Here is a 20000-nt window from a genome sequence, read left to right as displayed (position 1 = left end):
CTGCCAGACCAGGCATTTGGAAGGACTAAATCTATATCGCCTTCAAATTAACGGTCTTCCACAACAATACAATTATACTCCTCCAGAAGAATGCGAGGGATTCATCATGCCATTGTTTCTTCAAATTGTATCGTTTACCTAAGCTGCCATGTAATGTTATCTTTATTATATAGATACCGATGAAAGGTCTAGGTTAAAAACAACTTGTTTTATTCCTTTTCGATTTGGCCAAAACTGGTTACCAACAGTTAAAGCAACCAGTATGTTCTGTAACGTATAGTAAAAAACTGAGATAATTATGACAATGTGAAATTGAGCCATAAAAATTAAATTCAACTGTGGCTGTCCGTGCGTCTGAAGGGGAGCTCGCCTTTTATTGGCTAATCATGTTAGTAACCATGATGACACCTTTATCTTTTATGTGAAAGATAAAAATAATCTCTTCGATGCGCGCGATGAAGTTTTAAAAACTTCTGAATCATCATAAATGACAGGCAAGTGCATGCCAGCTGTAAATGGACTGTACATGTTAGTTTCACTTGATGTCTGTCATGCAGTGGCTTTAATATGCTGCTTAATTTACATGTAGAAAGAGTCACAACTGGGTTGGTTTGTTCGATATTATTTTTACACACTTGAGGGGAGCCAGGACCTTCCCACATACACCTTTTCCAGAATGGTATGTATTCTCTTTATAGCGACATTTATCAGTTGAGCGTTTACGAGAGCTGATTAAAGAGCCAGGATCTGATGGCTACAGAAACTCGAAGATTATTATAAATTTCAAGCGCGCAGCCATGTGACTGGAATAGAGATGACAAAAAAGTGGTGTAAGAAAGAAGGATCAGTTCATTACTAAGAGTCAAAGAAGTTGCAACGTCTTGCGATTGTTTCAGTACACAAACAATTTTATTGAAGTCTTCAAGTGGTGTGATGAATCGTTGGATCATTCTCAGCAGCTGGGAACAGAACCTTATATACAAACAGTAACAGAATTTAATATACAACACCTTATAACGAAATTAAACTAAAATAGCTCATCGCTAAAAGTCCTTCTTAAAAACGCCCAATTTTAAAAGGTTTTGTCGACTGGCTTTGTCTTTAGTGTATGACTTTCGGAAGGCTTTTGTAAGATACTAACTGAACGCGTAATAAGGCTTATTGAGGGATGAAGAGTCCTTACACGAGGATTGTGAGAGAGTCCTTACAGGAAGACAAGAAAGAAGCAGAAACGTTGTGTAAGCTCGTGTAAGATACGTGCAGAAGGCTTGTGCAAGATACTTAGAGAAGGGTTGTGTAAGAGTGTTACACAAGGCTTCTGCTTCTTTCTTGTCTTTCTGTAAGGACTCTTTCACAAACCTCCTGTAAGGACTCTCATACAATCCTTCAATAGGCGTTATTACGCGTTCAGTCAGTATCTTACAAAAGCCTTCCGAAAGTCATACACTAAAGACAAAGCCAGTCGACAAAGCTTTTTACATAATCCTTTTAAAATTGGGCGTTCTTAAGAAGGATTTTTAGTGATGAGCTTTTTTAGTTTAATTTCGTTATTCAGTTACACAACAACTAAACTAGGGTAATTTTGGTGCAGTGGAATATATAAGGTGTTGTATATTAAATTCTGTTACTGTTTGTATATAAGGTTCTGTTCCCAGCTGCTGAGAATGATCCAATTGATCCGAATCCTTTATATTCGGTTTTAATATTCCACAACGCTGTAGAAAAAGAAGGTGACATGAAACGACTTCCTGTCAAAAAAGTTGTTTTCAAGTTAGCTTTAATCGGTATTCAAGCCATTAAACATTTAAGAAAAACGACACAGTGTTTGAATTTTGAAGACATGTTGTCTACAACCTGGGTACAAGGAAACGCATTTGGGATCGCGTTCTTCGCATGCACTAAACATCTTTTTTAACTTAGAGGAGGTAAAGGGTAACCTAATGTCTACATCCTTACAATACTTCTTGGCAAAGATTTTAATTTTGCGTTGTGCTGAAAAGGGGGCCAAGAAGCGATAATTTAAAAGCATCTTTGGTAGTTACTTTCGATTGATCCTCTCGCGGTGACTCGAGTAAAGAAACGCCAAGAAGTATAGTAAGGATGTAGTCAATGGATTAACCTTTGCCTCGTATAAGTTAAGGACCATTTTAGTGTGAAGGACCCGATCCAAAATGCGTTGCTTTCCCAGGTTGTATTCAAATTTACAAGCGCAGATTGTAACACCTGCTATGTCGATGAAATCACCACACATTTTGGTACCAGAGTTCGCGCACATTTGCTTTCGGGTCGTAATTCCCATATCTAATAACATCTAAAAGGATCCGATAACTAAAGATTGTGTCAGGAGTGAAGAAAATAATTTGAGCCGGTACAGCTTCAGTAATGCAACTGACAAGTTATAGGTGGGTGCTAAAAAGGTAGGTCTCCATAACCTGGAGGGTTCAGGTCCAAGCAAATTTAACAATACATAGCTTCCCTGAATAACTACAGCGTCGTTGAAATCTAAAATCAGGTTTTCAAGTCAAATAGTAAATTTGGTAAGTGTAGATGTACATGCAGATATCTTTTTGAAGATGACACCTTGTCATCGACAGTTTGAGTACTGTCATGACAACTTAGTTCATAAATTTTCAAACGTCATAATTATAATTTTTCGAATAATTAAACAACGGTATGTCTTGTCACATGCTGATCGGGTGATGAGCAGTTTCAGGTGTTTTTCCTCTTGGCTTTCCAGTAAAATAACCGTTATTCTGGTTTCCTGATAAGAGCGGCACAGTTACGGGGCTGGACACTTTAGCTAAGGCATATCTTAAAAGCTATTTCATCATTCTCGTCTTTTTTCTTCGTGCCAAAAGGCTAACAGCTGCCTGCAGGAGGTTTGTATGTTGGTCACTAATACCAGTTCATCATTTTCCAAGACGCGACTTTTCCGTGAAGTTTCAAACACGCTTTCATTTAAGTTTTTTTGCAGTTTCATTGGTCTTGACAAGGAAACGCTGCGGAATAACATTTGATATGTGTACCGAAATTTCATGCAATCGGTAAACCTGGCTGGCTTTTGACGACAACATGGACAAACAACATTGAATCTTTGATTTGTTCTTTCTCTTTTCTTCAAATCCGTAAGTACGAATTTGGTTATAGAATACTTCGCCTATATTGTACATCATAAACAAGATGGAAACATCGTGAAACACTTAGTATAGCTCAAGCTAATAGTTTGAAGTGACGTTTTCGTCGCCGTAGCCATCTTGGTTTCTTAACGACGGTGCCTACTAATTCAAAGGTATTTTTGCCCCGGTTTATGATTATGTAGGAAATGTAGATCTTAACAAGTGTTTTTGAAACCCAAAAAGAAAATTGGGGGTAGCCACGCCTTTTTTTAAAGATAATTCATGGATAATATTTGTAAAAAGCTTTAAAATACAAAGCAATGTATGGCGTTGTTTCTCAAATTGAAGCTTAATTATATCTCAAAAATGCATGGTTACCCCCAATTTTCCTTTCGGATACCAAGAGTACTTACTAAGATCTACTTTCTCTGGATAGTTTTAAACCGAGCAAAGATATCACAGTATTAGTAAGCAGCACCGATAGGAAACCCGAGTATCTCGAGATGCGCAGAACGTTTGCGCAATAACAATTATAGTAGGCACCGTCCTTAAGGACGTTCGCGCTAATTGTTTGTGCGCGACGTTACTGCGCAGGTAACGCGACTGTAAATGTCACGTATTACTTCGAGTATTAGTGAAGGTGAGGTTTTAAAACCTTTGCAAAAACCGTGGACGATAAGTCTTGCACAGCGTTAGATCAGAGAAGATCATAATCAGTCAAAATTGATTTAAAATATTTATGAAAGTCAAGTAGACTACAGCACGACTGATACTCGCGAGGTTTTATCAGTCGTGCACTAGTCTACTTGACTTTCATACAAATTTTTCAAGCATCAGTTAAAATAACATGGCGACAAAAACGCCGAGGAAAAAATTCCAGGCCGGCAAAAGAATGGCACATTTATTTCCGAATCATCATGAAACTTGAAAGAGAAGTGAGCGGGAGGATGGAAAAGCTCTGGAAAAGGTAGCTGATCGAGTAGACTAGTGGCCGAAAGTCTGGAAAACTGTGATCTCGCTCTGTAATACTATTGTGAGGCAATGTTTTAAAGGGTGTTTGCTGGGTACCAACTGTTGGTATGGTAATGGTACAGTACTAGTGCTACTCAAAGACCCTCTAAAACTTGGTTTTTGAAAAGTATCTTGAAAACCATTTCAGTGAGCAGTATTTCTTTTTTTTTTTAGATTTCGAAATCATATCACAATTCCCTGACCCAGTACATGATGTGAGAAAGAACTAAACTGAAAAAGAGTTCAAAATACTTATGAAAAAGCTGAAAAATGAAAAAACTCCACTGCATAATTTTTGAAAATTCCCTTTAAGAATGCAAAATAAAGCTTCTCGCTTGTTTCCAAACAAATCAGAGAAGGACACTGGACGAACTTTTGAGATAAACCTGAAAAATCTAACAAATTCTATTTCCGGTTGTATAATTAATGATGACATCACCTGGATTATATATTTAACAATATATTTATTATTATATTTATATTTATATTTATATATTTAACAATTATTCGCCGAAGGCGACGTGAACATTGGTGAAAATTTACCGAGACGTACGGTCTACATTTTTTAACGGTTTTTTTGCGTCTTGAAAGTTACAAGACGCAAAGAAACCGTTTCAGATTAAATGGAAAATTCTTAAAAAATGTAGACCCTACAGCAACATTAGCAAGAAATGTAGTCTTTGTCTGAATGAAAAGTTCATAATCATATGTAAGAATAAACTGTATAGCCTTAACAGAAGAAACGAATTAGCCAGTTCCTGCCTTACACAGAAACCGATATGTACTCCGGAACTTTAGAGTAACGTAAATTTAAAATACCGACATATAATCCCCTTATATCATGTTTTGTTACCTAGCAGCTCCTTAAATGTAACGCATTTACTATAGCAACCATTCAAATTTCCGTATTTAACTGCCAGCTTTCCAATTTCAACAGTTCAGTCGTTAATATTGCCTGATAAGTGTGGTACTTGTACCATACGAAACAGTTCTGTAGCATTAAAACGATGATTACTCGTGAAACCTAAACGTCTGTGAAGTCATATATTCACGCTCCAGTCTTTTTACTATCGAGCACTCTTCCTACAGACGTTCAAGATTACTATGAAGTATATATATATAATCAAAAAGGGGTGGCGATCGAGCCAGTTAGAGTGCTTAATCCAAGGTAGAGCCTGTGAGAATTAAAACATAGCTACACGGTAATTGATGTGATCAGTTGAACTGCTGTACGGTTTAAATCGAAAGTGTCGTCGAGTTAAGTTACCTTGCGTGTTCACTCGCGAAACATAGGATACATCTGTGTCAAAATGATGGCAAGACACCGGATTTTTGTTTTTATTAGTTTGGTCTTTTTTATCTTTCAAGTGTTATAACGTTTGACAAGAAATGTGCGAATTCAGCATAAAGATCACAATCTCCTATCTCTTGAGGTTGACCACTGTTTCTGCAAAGTCAAAAATTTACTCTCCTAGACGAGGTTATTTATCACCAGTTAATTCCATCGTTTTGGAAATAGCAGCTGCTTTATTATTCATCAGCGTCACAAATTCTTGCCGATTTTGGCGCTAATTTTGTTGAAACCCAAGCACGCTTCCAACAAACCTGTTTATGTTCGTCAGTTATGCACGCGCTGCGGGCCTATTGTCACCAAGGACTTACACTCTTGCACTCTTACAACCCGGTGACATAGTGTGTAGTGCACTACCACAAAAACGAAAGACGGAAGTTTCTTGGCTAAAAAGTACGTTGTTTTGACTCTAAAAGCGATTAACATTCTTCCCTTTAGTTCATTCAATGTAAGCAAGAACCACGACACAAGGTGATCACGTGCACCTTTGTGGTTGCCTAGCACGTGATCAATTACTTTCTTTTCATAGAACATCATGACCTTCCCCTTGATTCACAGAAGTCAGAGACTTCAGAAATTTTAGTGTTTTTACGATCGATTGTCATTAAGGACGGTGCCTACTATTGTTGTTGCGCATACGTTCTGCGCATCTCAAAATACTCGGGTTTCCTATCGGTGATGCCTACCAATACAATGATATTTTTGCGTGGTTTAAAACTATCCGGAGAAAGTAGATCTTAGTAAGTACTCATGGTATCCAAAGAGAAAATTGGGGGTAACCATGCATTTTTGAGAAATAATTAAGCTTCAATTTGAGAAGAACGCCATACATTACTTTGTATTTTAAAGCTCTTTACAAATATTATTTACCAATTATCTTTGAAAAATGCGTGGTTACCCCCAATTTTCTTTTTGGATTTCAATGACACTTGTTAAGATCTACATTTCCTGCATAATCATAAATCGGGGCAAAAATACCTTTGAACCGTCCTTAATCTTTCGTTGAGAATTCGAAATTCAGAGTTTTATATAATTATACGCACGCATTACGTACGTGTGGCAGCGTAGTCAATGAGGAGGTTAACTTTGGTCAGGAGTGTGGGTCCCCGCTGTTTAATTAGGTAAAAAAAAAAAATTACCTAAATCTCAGTGGGAGTTGTAACAAGACTCACACTATAAGGCAGAGCGAGAGGTCTCGACACATTTGTTGGGCCGACTTCGTCATAAAGTTTTTAATGACGACAAATATCTCAAATTACTTTAAATTAATTTTGAGTGACGAGTCAAAACAGTCCAGAGGCACAATAAATCAATTTGAAATAATTTCTAAAACACGGTTTACAACGGCCAGCATCAAGCAATTAAAAAATGTTTTTTTTTTTCTTTATTCTTTTTATTTCAAATTAATTTAAACACAGGGAAATTATATCTTAACTTTCAGGCTACCGAGATGCAACTTGTCACGGTTTTGTCGGGCATACACATTTCTCAACACAACGGTGAATTGGTTCTTTTCTGATTTTAAATCAAACCATTTTTAAGTTTTATACTTATGGAACTCGATAACTGAGGAATAAAACTCAACAGCCATTACTCCTTCGAACATTTGCTTCCCTAATTCTCCGGTTTAACATGAAACATTAGAGATGTATTGGTGTATTTGTTAATTTAAACACAGGCAAATTATTTCTTAACTTTCAGGCTACCGAGATGCAACTTGTTTTGCCTGGCATACACTTTTCGCAACAGCACCGGTGAATTGGTTCTGTTCTGATTTTAAGACAATCCATTTTTAAGTTTATACTTATGGAACTCGATAACTGAGGAACTGGGAAATTTAGAATGCCCAATTGTAGCTGTGTAAAATTTCATTCCGGGCTAATCGATTTCCCAGCATGTCACAAGCAGGCAAAATTGCTGAGCGCTGATTGGCTGAGACAGAGGGCATTTTTTCTTAATCGAGGGCATTTTTGGTAATCAAGGGAGGGCTTGATTACCTGTCAATGATTGGTTAATCCGTTGCATAGCAACCGTTCGTTATCTTGGAATTTGTTGCCAAGTTTTTGTTGCAACAATGGCTTGTCGTTTTATTGAAGCGGACGAGGAATTAATTGAACTTTTGAAAACAGAAAGTGAAAACAAAAACACAAAACGATTGGTCAGTTCAATTTGATTGATGGTTTGCCGTAGCGCTAAACAGGCTTCCCAGCTAAAAATAGACTGCGCACCTGATTTTCCTTCGTATAAATTTTGTCCTTTATTGATAAACAAGTAATCGCATGAGTCCTCGTACTATTAAGGATTAATTGCACTTGTGTTTTGGCAATTTTGGAAAATTTCCAAAACACTCGTGCAATTAATCCTTAATAGTACTGGGCGTCATGTGATTACCTATACTAATCACATACGTATCGCTTTCCTGCTCTCATGATATCCTGATATCATGAAATTGAACCTAACAGCACTTATTTTACCTCAACTTTTGAGCGTGAGCCTGTATACCGGGAAGGCTTCCAGCACCGAATTCCCCGACATAAACATTGTTTACTGCCTCCATAACTCGCTTAAAAACATCTGAATACAGAAATCCATGACATTCAGACGACGGCTGCTCAATTAATCCCCCCACAGAGGCCAACCAAAGTTATTCCGTAAGATTAGACCCGCAGAATTTCGGAACGTGATAACAATTTTCCCGCAAAAAATTACCGACTTGAAGGCGACAAATCTCGCTTCGAACGAGCTGAAAAAACTTTCCTTCGACAAATTGGCTAACATTTCGGCCAACCAGTTTATTTGAAAGCCAGGCTGTACCATTTTTCCCCGGGTGAGAGAGTTAATCTATGAGTCCTATAGAACGAAAAATGGTTCCGTGTCTCAGCACTAACTGCCACAGTCGATGCGCGCAAACGAACTGAAATAGATTTGTGTTCCCCACAAATTCATCTCGCCCCTAAATATGGTCATTCAATAAAAAAATAACTACTTTTTTCTGCTTAACGTAAGTTCACAGTACAATCTGATCGATCCTGAATAATGCTTTAACACTTTTCTGAATACAAAACACCTTTTGTGTTATGTTTTTAGCCTTTGTTGACGGATATCTACACCGTTAGGAGACGTCCAGCCGAGAATTCCTGAGTCGGCTTAAGCTCCTCATGCTTGACACAGAGCTTTATTTCATGACTGTACGTCAACTAAGGTGCGTTTTGTTTTCCAGGAGATTCAAGTTGTCTTTGCGTAATATGTAGCTCTAATAGCACACAATATTGTTTTGGTATCGTAAATCATTATAGTGCTATGGTAGATGTCTTAAAGTAAATAGCCCCCTGAGAAGACGTGCACTTACTGGTAAAATACCATACCAAGATTCTTGATTGCACTCACGTGATAAGACGGCCATGTTGGTGCCAAAACAATAGAAAAATATAGCTTAAGTTTTGCATAATAAGAGAGTCAAATTCCCAAATGATTTTCTGTTGTTGTTCTTTCCACCAACATGGCCGCCGTGACGTCAAATGCTATCAAAGGATAGACCACTTTCAATACTTAAAATTCAGCTTGATGATGAGGCTTAGAGGACACAAACAAAAGAAATGAATTGACCAAATGCAAAAATGGCCACCAACAAAATATTCTTTTGTCTTTGTGTTAATTAGCTTAACTAGGCTCGTTTTACAGCCCAAATTCTTTCAATTTTACACGTGTTAACGAGGCTAGTTAAGCTAATTAACACAAAAACAAAAGAATAATTTGTTGGCGGCCATTTTTGCATTCGGTCAATGAACATGTTCATTCAGTTTCCTTTGTTTGTGTCCTCTAGGCCTAGCTGCCAAGCTGAATTTTAATATAATGAATATGGTCTATTGAGAAAGATTGAAGAAAATACAAGAGGAATCGAGAAACATTGGCTTCCAGACAGACATGAAGTTTGCTTCAACTTCGTTTTCAGAGTAAGTTTAAGCGTTTTCTCGGCGCGTCTGACAGCTTTTCTCGACAAAAGTCCTCTGTCTCTGTCCGGTAGACCTTAAAATATACGACTTACTGTCAGAACTAAAATACTATTTTAACGCTCAAAATTCGAACTAAGCAAGGTACAGATTTTGCTAGCCTGCTTTATGCAATATTGATGAAAAGTTAAATGAATATTGATACACAGTTTTCAGGAAGCGCAGAACGAAGTTTTTAAGAAGTGTTGATGGAGAATAAAAAATGCGACATGAAAACAACATAAATTTCGTGCCGCGAATATAAAAAGTTACCATCAGCGAAAACAAATTTTGGGAGATTTTCCTACTTTCAATTTTTCTATTGTACTTTTGGCTGCACAAAGAATCGCAAAATCAAAAGTGACATCAATTTTAGCGGCCGCCTTTATCAAGTTACCATGCGTGTTTAAGCATAAAAAAAACAGACCTCACGGGACAGGAAAAAACCCTAAACCAAAATAATTCAACGTGTGAACGTGTGAGCCAAAGAGCCACTGCTGGCACGACGTCTGGGTGACCCCTCAAATGGTCTACATGCGCCCCCACTTGAAAAAATTAACTGGAACGCTGCAGTTCAATACCACCCAACTCAGTGCCTTCTGTTTTTGTGTAACACGTACCACAGACAACCCAGTTTACTCTCACAGAGAGTCTAGTTCTTTCTGAACACCATGTTGACTTATTTCTGAAAACAGGCCAGAGATTATAAAGGTAAGAGAAGTAATCCCTCATACTGGCCCTATTCCCATCGTAATCCCTCTTAGGTTATTTTTTAGATGATATCAATTTTCCCGCGGATAATGTTACCGCGCGCGTTACGTGGAAGTTTCATGGAGGAGGGAAAGTGCAACAAATTTTGTACGATGCACCTCTCCGTTTTCAAAATTGAGTTTCATGGCCTGATAAAATTCATTGTCTGCAAGATACAGGTTTCAAACATACATCCTTGGAATTGCTTAACTGCCTAGTTTGCAGTGATACTAATTTGAAGAATTTCCCATCTATCAAACCGTGTTAAATAATTTTGTCATATGCAGATATCTTTACCTTCGTTGCATTGCGTTACTTGTCCATTTTAGTGCGCACTTTCTCATCGTCTACAAAATTCTGTCGCTTACAAAACTCGTCCTTGTCAAGATACAGTTTGCAATCATATATCATGGAAATCGGTTAACTGTATAATTCACTCTGATACCAATTTTACGATTGTCTAGTGTAGGAAACCCTGTTAGATAATTTTGTAAAAGGGAGATATATTTTACGCGTGCGTTGCAAATTGACTTCAATCCGATCTTACATTTTTAAAAATCTTTATCGTGCGGTCAATTAAAATTTTCCTGTCATGTGTGGTACTGTTTGAAAGCGTTAGCTGTCTAATTTATGAATATCATAGAATTAAGTCACCATAGTTTAAGTCCGCTAAGAAAATCGAGAACGCGTTGACCAAGTCAGGAATATGTTACTTGGTGACTGTAGTCCGCGATATTTCATTGTGTACAAAATTCTGTCGCCTATAAAACTCGTTACTTTCAAGATACAAGATGCAAAGATATATCATTCAAATCGCTTAACTGTGTTTTTTACAGTGACACCAATTTCAACACTGTCCAACGTACGAAACCGAGTTTAATAATTTTGAAAGATGCAGGTATATTTAACATGCGTGCTTCGCAAATTGACTTCCATGCGATACCACTTGTTCATACATTTTTATCGCACTGTCTGTTTAAGTTTTCCTTTCATGTCTGATATCTGTCTAATTTATGAATATCTAAGAATTAAGTCGTCATATTTTAATCCCGCGAAGAAAATTAAGAACGCGTTAACCAAGTCAGCGCTATATTACCTGTTGACTGTAGTCTGCGAATTGCCAATGTTTACAAAATTCTGTCTCTTATAAAACTCGATCCTCTCAAGATACAGGTTTCAAACATCTATAACTGAAATCGCTTAATTGTCTAGTTTTCAATGATACCACATTCAAGGTTGTGCCATATACGAAACCGTGTTAAATCTCTTTTTAAGGAGACAGCTATATTTCACATACGTGCTTTGCAAATTCTCTTGAATCCGATAACACGGGTTCAAAAATTTTTATCGGACGCTTGATTCAAGTTTTCCTTTCATGTTTGGGGCTGTTGTAGAGCTCTATCTGCCTACTCTATCACTGTATCAGAATTAAGTCAACATCTTTTAATCCCGCAACGACTTTTATTAAAGTCAGAGAGATCGTACTTATCGACTAAAGTCTTCCATTTGCTATTCTGTACAAAATCCTGTCGGTTACATAACTCGTTCCTTCCAAGATACAGGTTTCAAAACATAAGTCATTGTAATCGGTTAACTCTGTTGTCAACAAGTCACGTTCGTCCACAAAATGTATATATACGTTTGTCTCAACATCCTCCGCCATTTTTGTTTGATGGTAAATCGCGAACGACGCGAATCATTGCGTGGGAATTCGCTCAGCTGTCAACATTGGTAAAAACGAGGACATGTGATTGGCTATCAGTTAACCCTCGTGAGAATACCGGATCTCGCAGGAGAGATCGATGAGAATATGGCCAGTATGAGGGATTACTTCTCTTACCTTTATAATCTCTTGAAACAGGATAACTCGAAAAATAGCCACAAACATCCTAATCGTTAAAGAAATACTCCTTTCAACGTAAATGTCTAACAAAATCGGAAACGTCTTTTCTAAGGCAAAAAATATCAATTTCTTTAGATGCAGGGCAAAAGGATAGACCCTTAGATAATAAAGACGTTTCAGCTGGTGTTAATTCTCTACTGGATAAAGTAACTACTATTTGAAAACCATCACTAAAGACACGGCCGATATTACTGTATTCCCCCATCCCATAATGTTTCAATACCAGTCCCAGTCCCACTCCTTTGATCTGTCGGTGAAGCCACTCCAGTAAAAACACAATATGTTAAAGAGGCTTCATTCATTTATTGTTCCGTCATTTACTCATCAACTAATTTATTCGTTTATGATTCGTTCATGAATTCATTCATTTTATTTATTCGTTAGTTAGTTCGTTCATTTGTTCATTCATTCATTTATTCACTAATTCAAATAATTAATTAATTAGTTTGTTTTTATATTGTATATGCAAGGTACCTATATTTAAGTAAAATGAAAAACAATTAAATACCAGTACAGCAAATATTCTTTTTCCTTTTTTAGGTGACTGGATAACTCACAGATTGGTTCAAAATACTCAGTAATCATGTTTGACTCGATTTATATCACCATAGCAACGGTCAAGTGTTTGATTGCCATTACAAGCATCGCTGGAAACTTACTCGTATGTGCCGTCGTAACGCGTCGTGATATGAGGTACACAGTTGGCATCAGCACCATTCAAAGAGGTTTTTGATGGGGGGCTGCAAATCTACTCCATTTGTCAGTTGTCATTTACATTTTGGGCCATTTGGCAGTTGTCAGTTAACTGGCTGTTAATAATTAATTGAAGACCTGAAATCATTCCTCTTTGACCCATAAATAAATTAATTTAAGTATATTAAATCCTTATTTCCTACTATTTCTTCACCATCATCCCAGGCATCTAAATTTATCAAAAAGAACTGCTAAAATTAATGCCTAATTTTCAATTTTGCCCATTGATGACATCAGAGTTATGACCTCAACCAATGTACCTTACAAATACTGTCGAAAACGACCTCGTACTGGACCTCAGAAACATGGAAATGTAGGTGCCATGTCGTGGTCCTCAAGTCGTCTTTGGAGTCAGTCTGGTATTCAACCACTTGTGTAGGTCGCTCATCACCAACGGTCACTGAGAAATCGATGAGTCTTCCACGAAAGTTATTTGCGTCAAAGAACGTGTCGTTACGTGATGAAGTGCCAACTCATCTTAAGCCGAGTCTCTAAGGATTACTCATCGTAAACTACTGGGGAAAGGGTCCCAACCTCAATCACAGGGTCTTATCGGAGCACCCGGAGAAAACGAACTATCCAATTTAGTGCGTCTTCAAAAACGTATTTACTCGAATAAGCGCTGACCCCGAACAAGCGCCGCCCTCAAATACTGCCGCATTTGGGACACAAAAGCAAGTAAACGCAGCCCCGAATAAGCGCCACGGTCCTAGTGCAGTGCTCATTCGAGGAATTTCTCTAAATTAAAAAAAAAAACTCAATGTAACTCTAACCCAGCATGGGGAATTTCTTTGCATCAAAACTGATGTTCTTCAGTTCAAAGTGATTATATTTTACTGCTCGTCCATTAAGTAAAATGCCGTAAGATGTTGGGGACAATTTGCATAGAGATCTTTTTACGCGTAGTTTGTAGAACACAACGCTTTACTGATGCCGGTCATCTCATGATTGTTTACAACCTTTAAGTTCATTCGGCCGCTAGTCGGCCCAAAGATAAGATTCAAATGATTACTATCAAATGACGTTTTTGTTACTCTTCGTACAGATTTAGATTTCTGTTTGGCCTACAATTTTTAAAGGAGTGCCGCCCTAAAAAAAGCGGCGCACTTGAGGCGCGAAAAATTAAAAAGACGATAGTCCGTCTAGACGCTTAATCCATCTTGTGCCCTTCTTTATACTAGAGAAATTTAACAGACGCAGAAAAAATGTTTGCCCAAGTTCGTCCCAGACGGATTATGCGTATTCCGCAGTTCGTCCCGTCTTTACACTAGACGGATAACATGAGAGACGCATATTCGTCTGGACGAATTATGCGTCTCTAGTATAAAAACGGCCAATTATTTATGGGTATGCAAGTTCGATGACGTTCAAATGCTGCATCGGAATCAAGACGATAGAAGCCAGCGATAGCTTTTAATGACGCCACAAGCAGACATTTCGTTTCCCTATGACGACGGTCCTCAGACGCGTGGCCTTCATTGTAACAGATATGTTGGAGTCCAATTGTTAATGATTAATTTTTGACAGACTTATTAAAAACCTCACCATGACGGTTAAGTTCTAACACACCTGACCGCTGAACGGAAAATATCCTACGTTATATTATATTTTAACCGAAAAGGTTAGAAAAGGTTATCAAAAATAAATTTCAAACGATTATCAAAGGCAAAAGATTTTTTGGCGATTCTCAATGAAACCAGAAGCCACCGACTATAAATCTCAGCTGTCGGTTAAAGGCAAGCAATGAAATACCGAGGGGTGCGGAAAAGTGGGGTAGGGAGGGTGTAGAGTTTAAGGGTCGAGGTCAGTGATTGTAAATATCCAGTTAAATCATCAACAATTTACGGAATTAAACTTTATTTTTTATGTCGTAGGACTCCTTTCAACTATCTTCTTTTGAACCTCGCCGTGGCAGACATCGTTTATCCTACCCTCCTCTTTACTTATTTCATCTACCGTCACTCTCTTAATAACCCTGATGCAATTCCTGGGAATGCGATTTGCCTGTCGTTGAGGACGTTGGCGTGGTTCGGAGCTGGTTGTTCCGTATTCACTCTGATTGCCATTGCAAGGGAACGCTACTGGGCTGTTGTTCATCCACTTTCAATTCAGCGAAAACTAACTTGGCGGCAATTGAAGGTGCGTTGATTATCCTGCGGAGCGTATACGGTATATACATGCAAAAGATTAGCGGTCATTTACATAGGAAGATTCTTTTTCACCAATTTCATTACAGTTTTATTCCCACCCATACTAGTGTTTTAAGAATACTCCCAGAAATTCAATTCAGTTCTAATGTGAACAATTTCTTCTGATTTTTGTTTAAAAAGATGAGAGGCTGATCACGCAAATAAAAACACTCTATACTCAGTAACGAGCAACAAAAGGGACTGTTGCTTTTCAAAAACCTGTTAACCCTTTCAGCCCCGATAGTGCCAAATGGCACTTATAGATTTTACTCTGTCTAACGCCAGACGATTTTACTTGTCAATGGGGAACCCCTCGGGGCTTAAAGGGTTAAGTATTCAACAACTGATTTTCTTCACTGTTTTTCTAATCTTGCTTTCAAAAAGGCCTTTGGGAGACTTGACATGGGAAGTATAATCAAACTTGAATCAAACAGTAGAAACTAAGGTTTTCGATAAGCAATTAAGCAGGAGTACCCAACGAGAAAAATTTATAAAGTGATTGGATATCGCCTCCAGTAATATTTCAACAGTCACTAATTGTTTTTTGGTTGATTATTAACTTCTGTGGCAAAATTATATCCGCTCCCCAAAGCCAGCTAGAGCTAGAATTTAAAATACAATTTCCAGCCAGGATCTTTACTTTAAGAGCTTTTCCCAGCCAGGATATTTACCAAAAAGGCATTTCCCCAGCCAGGAATGTCTCTTTCTCCCCTTTTTTGCCAGCCACAAAAATAACCAACATTTAGCCAGCCAGGAAAATAAATTGAGCCATTTTATCCAGGTGATACAAAAAAAATAACTCAACGAAAGCTTGGTGGTGTTTGAGCCATTTTCTTTGCTTATGACTTCGGTGTACATTAACGCGGGATAAAAATAACATTTCTACTCTCTTACTGGTCTGTGGAAAATATAAATCGTGTTTACTTCAATCCAAATGAGAGCAAAGTTGTGAGATCGGAAAAAATAAATTTAGAGTTGCTTTACTTGATTTGAACGCAAACTTAAGACTGACACCAGGACCCACAAACAACCACGTTTCCAGGGTTCCAAACACTGATAACGAGATTGGATTCATCAAGAGAATGTCTGGAGAGCACATTCGCCAAACGTTGAACGCGTACTTACTCTTCTTCTGCCCCACCTCCCCTCCAAAAGCTCATAAATCTGAACTTTATCTAAAATTACGCGTTCTGCTATCACTAGAAAGCAACGAAAATTTCGATGAACATTGTGCACAACTCACTATCCAGTACAGACAAAATCAAGTGACCGCAAGGCGCATTCCAGTATCCAAAACAATGATATTATTTAAGCCGATACAGAAATGAAATAGAACAAAAGCATTGTCTATCCAGCGCCAATCAGATACCTCGAAGACACACCCTCCCAGTATCTGTAGAAACTCCACGGCAAGAACGCAAGTCTATTAATTATAATATATAAATAAAATTTGGTGTATAGGAAATCATATACCGAAAAAGCACGGAACGTTTATCCTTCATGATGAAGAACCATAAGTGATGCAGACGGAAACAAATGCCAGAAAGACACCGGCTATCGTTCATGATGAACTAAGAACAACTATGCGGTGCTTACGGACTCAAATGCCAAGAATGTCACAGATATCACAGTCTTTCCTTGAAGATGAAGAATTATGCGGTGCATAAGAAATGAAATCGTGGGAAATCACAGTTTACACTTGAGTGATGAAAAACCAATATTCGGTGCAGAAGAAATCAAATAGGGAAAAGGTACAGTCTTTACTCAATGATGAAAACCAATTACGCGGTGCAGAAAAAATCAAATGCCGGGAAGGCTATCATTGACGATAATGAACAGTTTTGCAATGCTGACCAAATGAAATGACAAGAGGGCACAGTCTATCCTCGACGGTGAATAACAGTTCTGCGATGCAGACGGAACCTAATTGCGAAAAGGCAGAGTCTTTCCTACCGACCAGAAACAATTATGCGGTGCTGAAGATATCACATGTTAGGAAAGCACAGTCTACAGATAATGATGAAGAATAGTTATGCGGTGCAGCAGAAAGCAAAGGCCGGGAAGTCATGTTCATGGTCTACGAATCCTTGACGATGAAAAATATTTATGGTGTGCTGTAGATATCATTTCCCGGGAAAGCGTACCCTATAGAAAAAAGAACTTTACGGTCAATCGCCGGGATACTTGTCACTTTCCTTTTCTGCATACCGACTCCTCTTCATATTCAGATGAGGATCCATGTAGCCTTTGTTATGGCTTTTCATATCTAAAAATACAACCGTAGATTACTATATTATTATAACTGCATAATTATTACTCGCCAACTTGGATTTACTATCTATGCAGCCAAACTCTAGGCCGTAATCGCTCAAAAGTCACAATCGCTGCAAAAGCCTTCAAAAGATAAAAGAGAACTGTTCACAGCAATCACTGCAAAAGCTTTGCTAAACCTCTAAAGACAAAAACTCCTTTTTTATGTCCAACCCCACACTTAAATCTTACATAACCGAAGGGCAATCGCTGCGAAAGCTTTACAGGATAAAAGACAACTGTTCACAGCAAAAGCCATAACTGGCAATCACCGCAAAAGCTTTGCGAGACCTGTAAAGACAATTTCAGCAAAAGTTCTTTTTTAAGTCCAACTCCACCACGTAAAATCTTACATAACCGAGAAGCAATCCCTGCGAAAGCTTTACAGGTTAAAAAAGAACTGTTCACAGCAAAAGCCATAACTGGCAATCACCGCAAAAGCTTTGCTAAACCTGTAAAGACAATTTCAGCAAAAGTCCTTTTTTAAGTCCAACTCCACACATCTTACATAACCGGGAAGCAATTGCTGCGAAAGCTTTACAGAGTAAAAGACAACTGTTCACAGCAAAAGCCATAACTGGCAATCACCGCAAAAGCTTTGCTAAACCTGTAAAGACAATTTCAGCAAAAGTCCTTATTTAAGTCCAACTCCACCACGTAAAATCTTACAAAACCGAGAAGCAATGGCTGCGAAAGCTTTACAGGATAAAAGACAACTGTTCACAGCAAAAGCCATAACTGGCAATCACCGCAAAGCTTTGCTAAACCTGTAAAGACAATTTCAGCAAAAGTCCTTTTTTAAGTCCAACTCCACACATCTTACATAACCGGGAAGCAATCGCTGCAAAAGCTTTACAGGATAAAAGACAACTGTTCACAACAAAAGCCATAACTGGCAATCACCGCAAAAGCTTTGCTAAACCTGTAAAGACAATTTCAGCAAAAGTCCTTTTTTAAGTCCAACTCCACACAACTTACATAACCGGGAAGCAATTGCTGCGAAAGCTTTACAGGATAAAAGACAACTGTTCACAGCAAAAGCCATAACTGGCAATCACCGCAAAAGCTTTGCTAAAGCTGTAAAGACAATTTCAGCAAAAGTCCTTTTTTAAGTCAAACTCCACCACGTAAAATCTTACATAACCGGGAAGCAATCGCTGCGAAAGCTTTACAGGATACAAGACAACTGTTCACAGCAAAACCCATAACTGGCAATCACCGCAAAAGCTTTGCTAAACCTGTAAAGACAATTTCAGCAAAAGTCCTTTTTTAAGTCCAACTCCACACATCTTACATAACCGGGAAGCAATCGCTGCGAAAACTTTACAGGATAAAAGACAACTGTTCACAACAAAAGCCATAACTGGCAATAACCGCAAAACCTTTGCTAAACCTGTAAAGACAATTTCAGCAAAAGTCCTTTTTTAAGTCCAACTCCACCACTTAAATCTTACATAACCAGGAAGCAATCGCTGCGAAGGCTTTACAGGATAAAAGACAACTGTTCACAGCAAAAGCCATAACTGGCAAACACCGCAAAAGCTTTGCTAAACCTATAAAGACAATTTCAGCAAAAGTCCTTTTTTAAGTCCAACTCCACCACGTAAAATCTTACATAACCGGGAAGCAATTGCTGCGAAAGCTTTACAGGATAAAAGACAACTGTTCACAGCAAAAGCCATAACTGGCAATCACCGCAAAAGCTTTGCTAAACCTGTAAAGACAATTTCAGCAAAAGTCCTTTTTTAAGTCCAACTCCACCACGTAAAATCTTACATAACCGGGAAGCAATTGCTGCGAAAGCTTTACAGGATAAAAGACAACTGTTTACAGCAAAAGCCATAACTGGCAATCACCGCAAAAGCTTTGCTAAACCTGTAAAGACAATTTCAGCAAAAGTCCTTTTTTAAGTCCAACTCCACACAACTTACATAACCGGGAAGCAATTGCTGCGAAAGCTTTACAGGATAAAAGACAACTGTTCACAGCAAAAGCCATAACTGGCAATCACCGCAAAAGCTTTGCTAAAGCTGTAAAGACAATTTCAGCAAAAGTCCTTATTTAAGTCCAACTCCACCACGTAAAATCTTACAAAACCGAGAAGCAATGGCTGCGAAAGCTTTACAGGATAAAAGACAACTGTTCACAGCAAAAGCCATAACTGGCAATCACCGCAAAGCTTTGCTAAACCTGTAAAGACAATTTCAGCAAAAGTCCTTTTTTAAGTCCAACTCCACCACGTAAAATCTTACATAACCGGGAAGCAATCGCTGCGAAAGCTTTACAGGATAAAAGACAACTGTTCACAGCAAAAGCCATAACTGGCAATCACCGCAAAAGCTTTGCTAAACCTGTAAAGACAATTTCAGCAAAAGTCCTTTTTTAAGTCCAACTCCACACATCTTACATAACCGGGAAGCAATCGCTGCAAAAGCTTTACAGGATAAAAGACAACTGTTCACAGCAAAAGCCATAACTGGCAATCACCGCAAAAGCTTTGCTAAACCTGTAAAGACAATTTCAGCAAAAGTCCTTTTTTAAGTCCAACTCCACACATCTTACATAACCGGGAAGCAATCGCTGCAAAAGCTTTACAGGATAAAAGACAACTGTTCACAACAAAAGCCA

General features: G+C 38.2%; 2 protein-coding genes and 1 long non-coding RNA gene across 8 annotated transcripts in view; 1 reads left to right on the top strand and 2 right to left on the bottom strand.

Annotated features, from left to right (window-relative positions):
• LOC137997503 (dynein light chain Tctex-type 5-B-like) overlaps nucleotides 1-20000 on the bottom strand; it is a 64633-nt gene that overhangs the window by 17457 nt on the left and 27176 nt on the right. The window lies entirely within an intron of this gene.
• Nucleotides 557-20000, top strand: part of LOC137997499 (neuropeptide FF receptor 1-like) — a 259845-nt gene continuing 240401 nt past the window's right edge. The window contains exons 1-6 of one of the 6 annotated variants that reach the window (XM_068843539.1): nucleotides 606-679; nucleotides 2975-3125; nucleotides 6920-6977; nucleotides 8566-8680; nucleotides 12661-12813; nucleotides 14748-15012. In XM_068843539.1, the coding sequence (XP_068699640.1) occupies nucleotides 12704-12813; nucleotides 14748-15012 (375 nt within the window). In that variant the 5' untranslated portion in view covers nucleotides 606-679; nucleotides 2975-3125; nucleotides 6920-6977; nucleotides 8566-8680; nucleotides 12661-12703. Of the gene's footprint in view, nucleotides 680-2356; nucleotides 2880-2963; nucleotides 3126-6919; nucleotides 6978-7179; nucleotides 7233-8565; nucleotides 8681-12660; nucleotides 12814-14747; nucleotides 15013-20000 lie in introns of those variants that run through there. The other 5 variants (XM_068843537.1, XM_068843538.1, XM_068843540.1 and 2 more) reach the window with 5 other exon arrangements.
• Nucleotides 17257-20000, bottom strand: part of LOC137994900 (uncharacterized) — a 16049-nt gene continuing 13305 nt past the window's right edge. Inside the window, exon 3 of the long non-coding RNA XR_011122212.1 lies at nucleotides 17257-17328. This is a non-coding gene — a long non-coding RNA (uncharacterized lncRNA). The remainder of the gene's footprint in view (nucleotides 17329-20000) is intronic.

Source organism: Montipora foliosa, chromosome 3 (genome assembly GCF_036669935.1).
Source record: "Montipora foliosa isolate CH-2021 chromosome 3, ASM3666993v2, whole genome shotgun sequence".
Lineage (NCBI taxonomy): Eukaryota > Metazoa > Cnidaria > Anthozoa > Scleractinia > Acroporidae > Montipora > Montipora foliosa.
The sequence above is the reverse complement of the archived record's forward strand: the minus strand, read 5'-3'. Positions and strand labels throughout refer to the sequence as shown.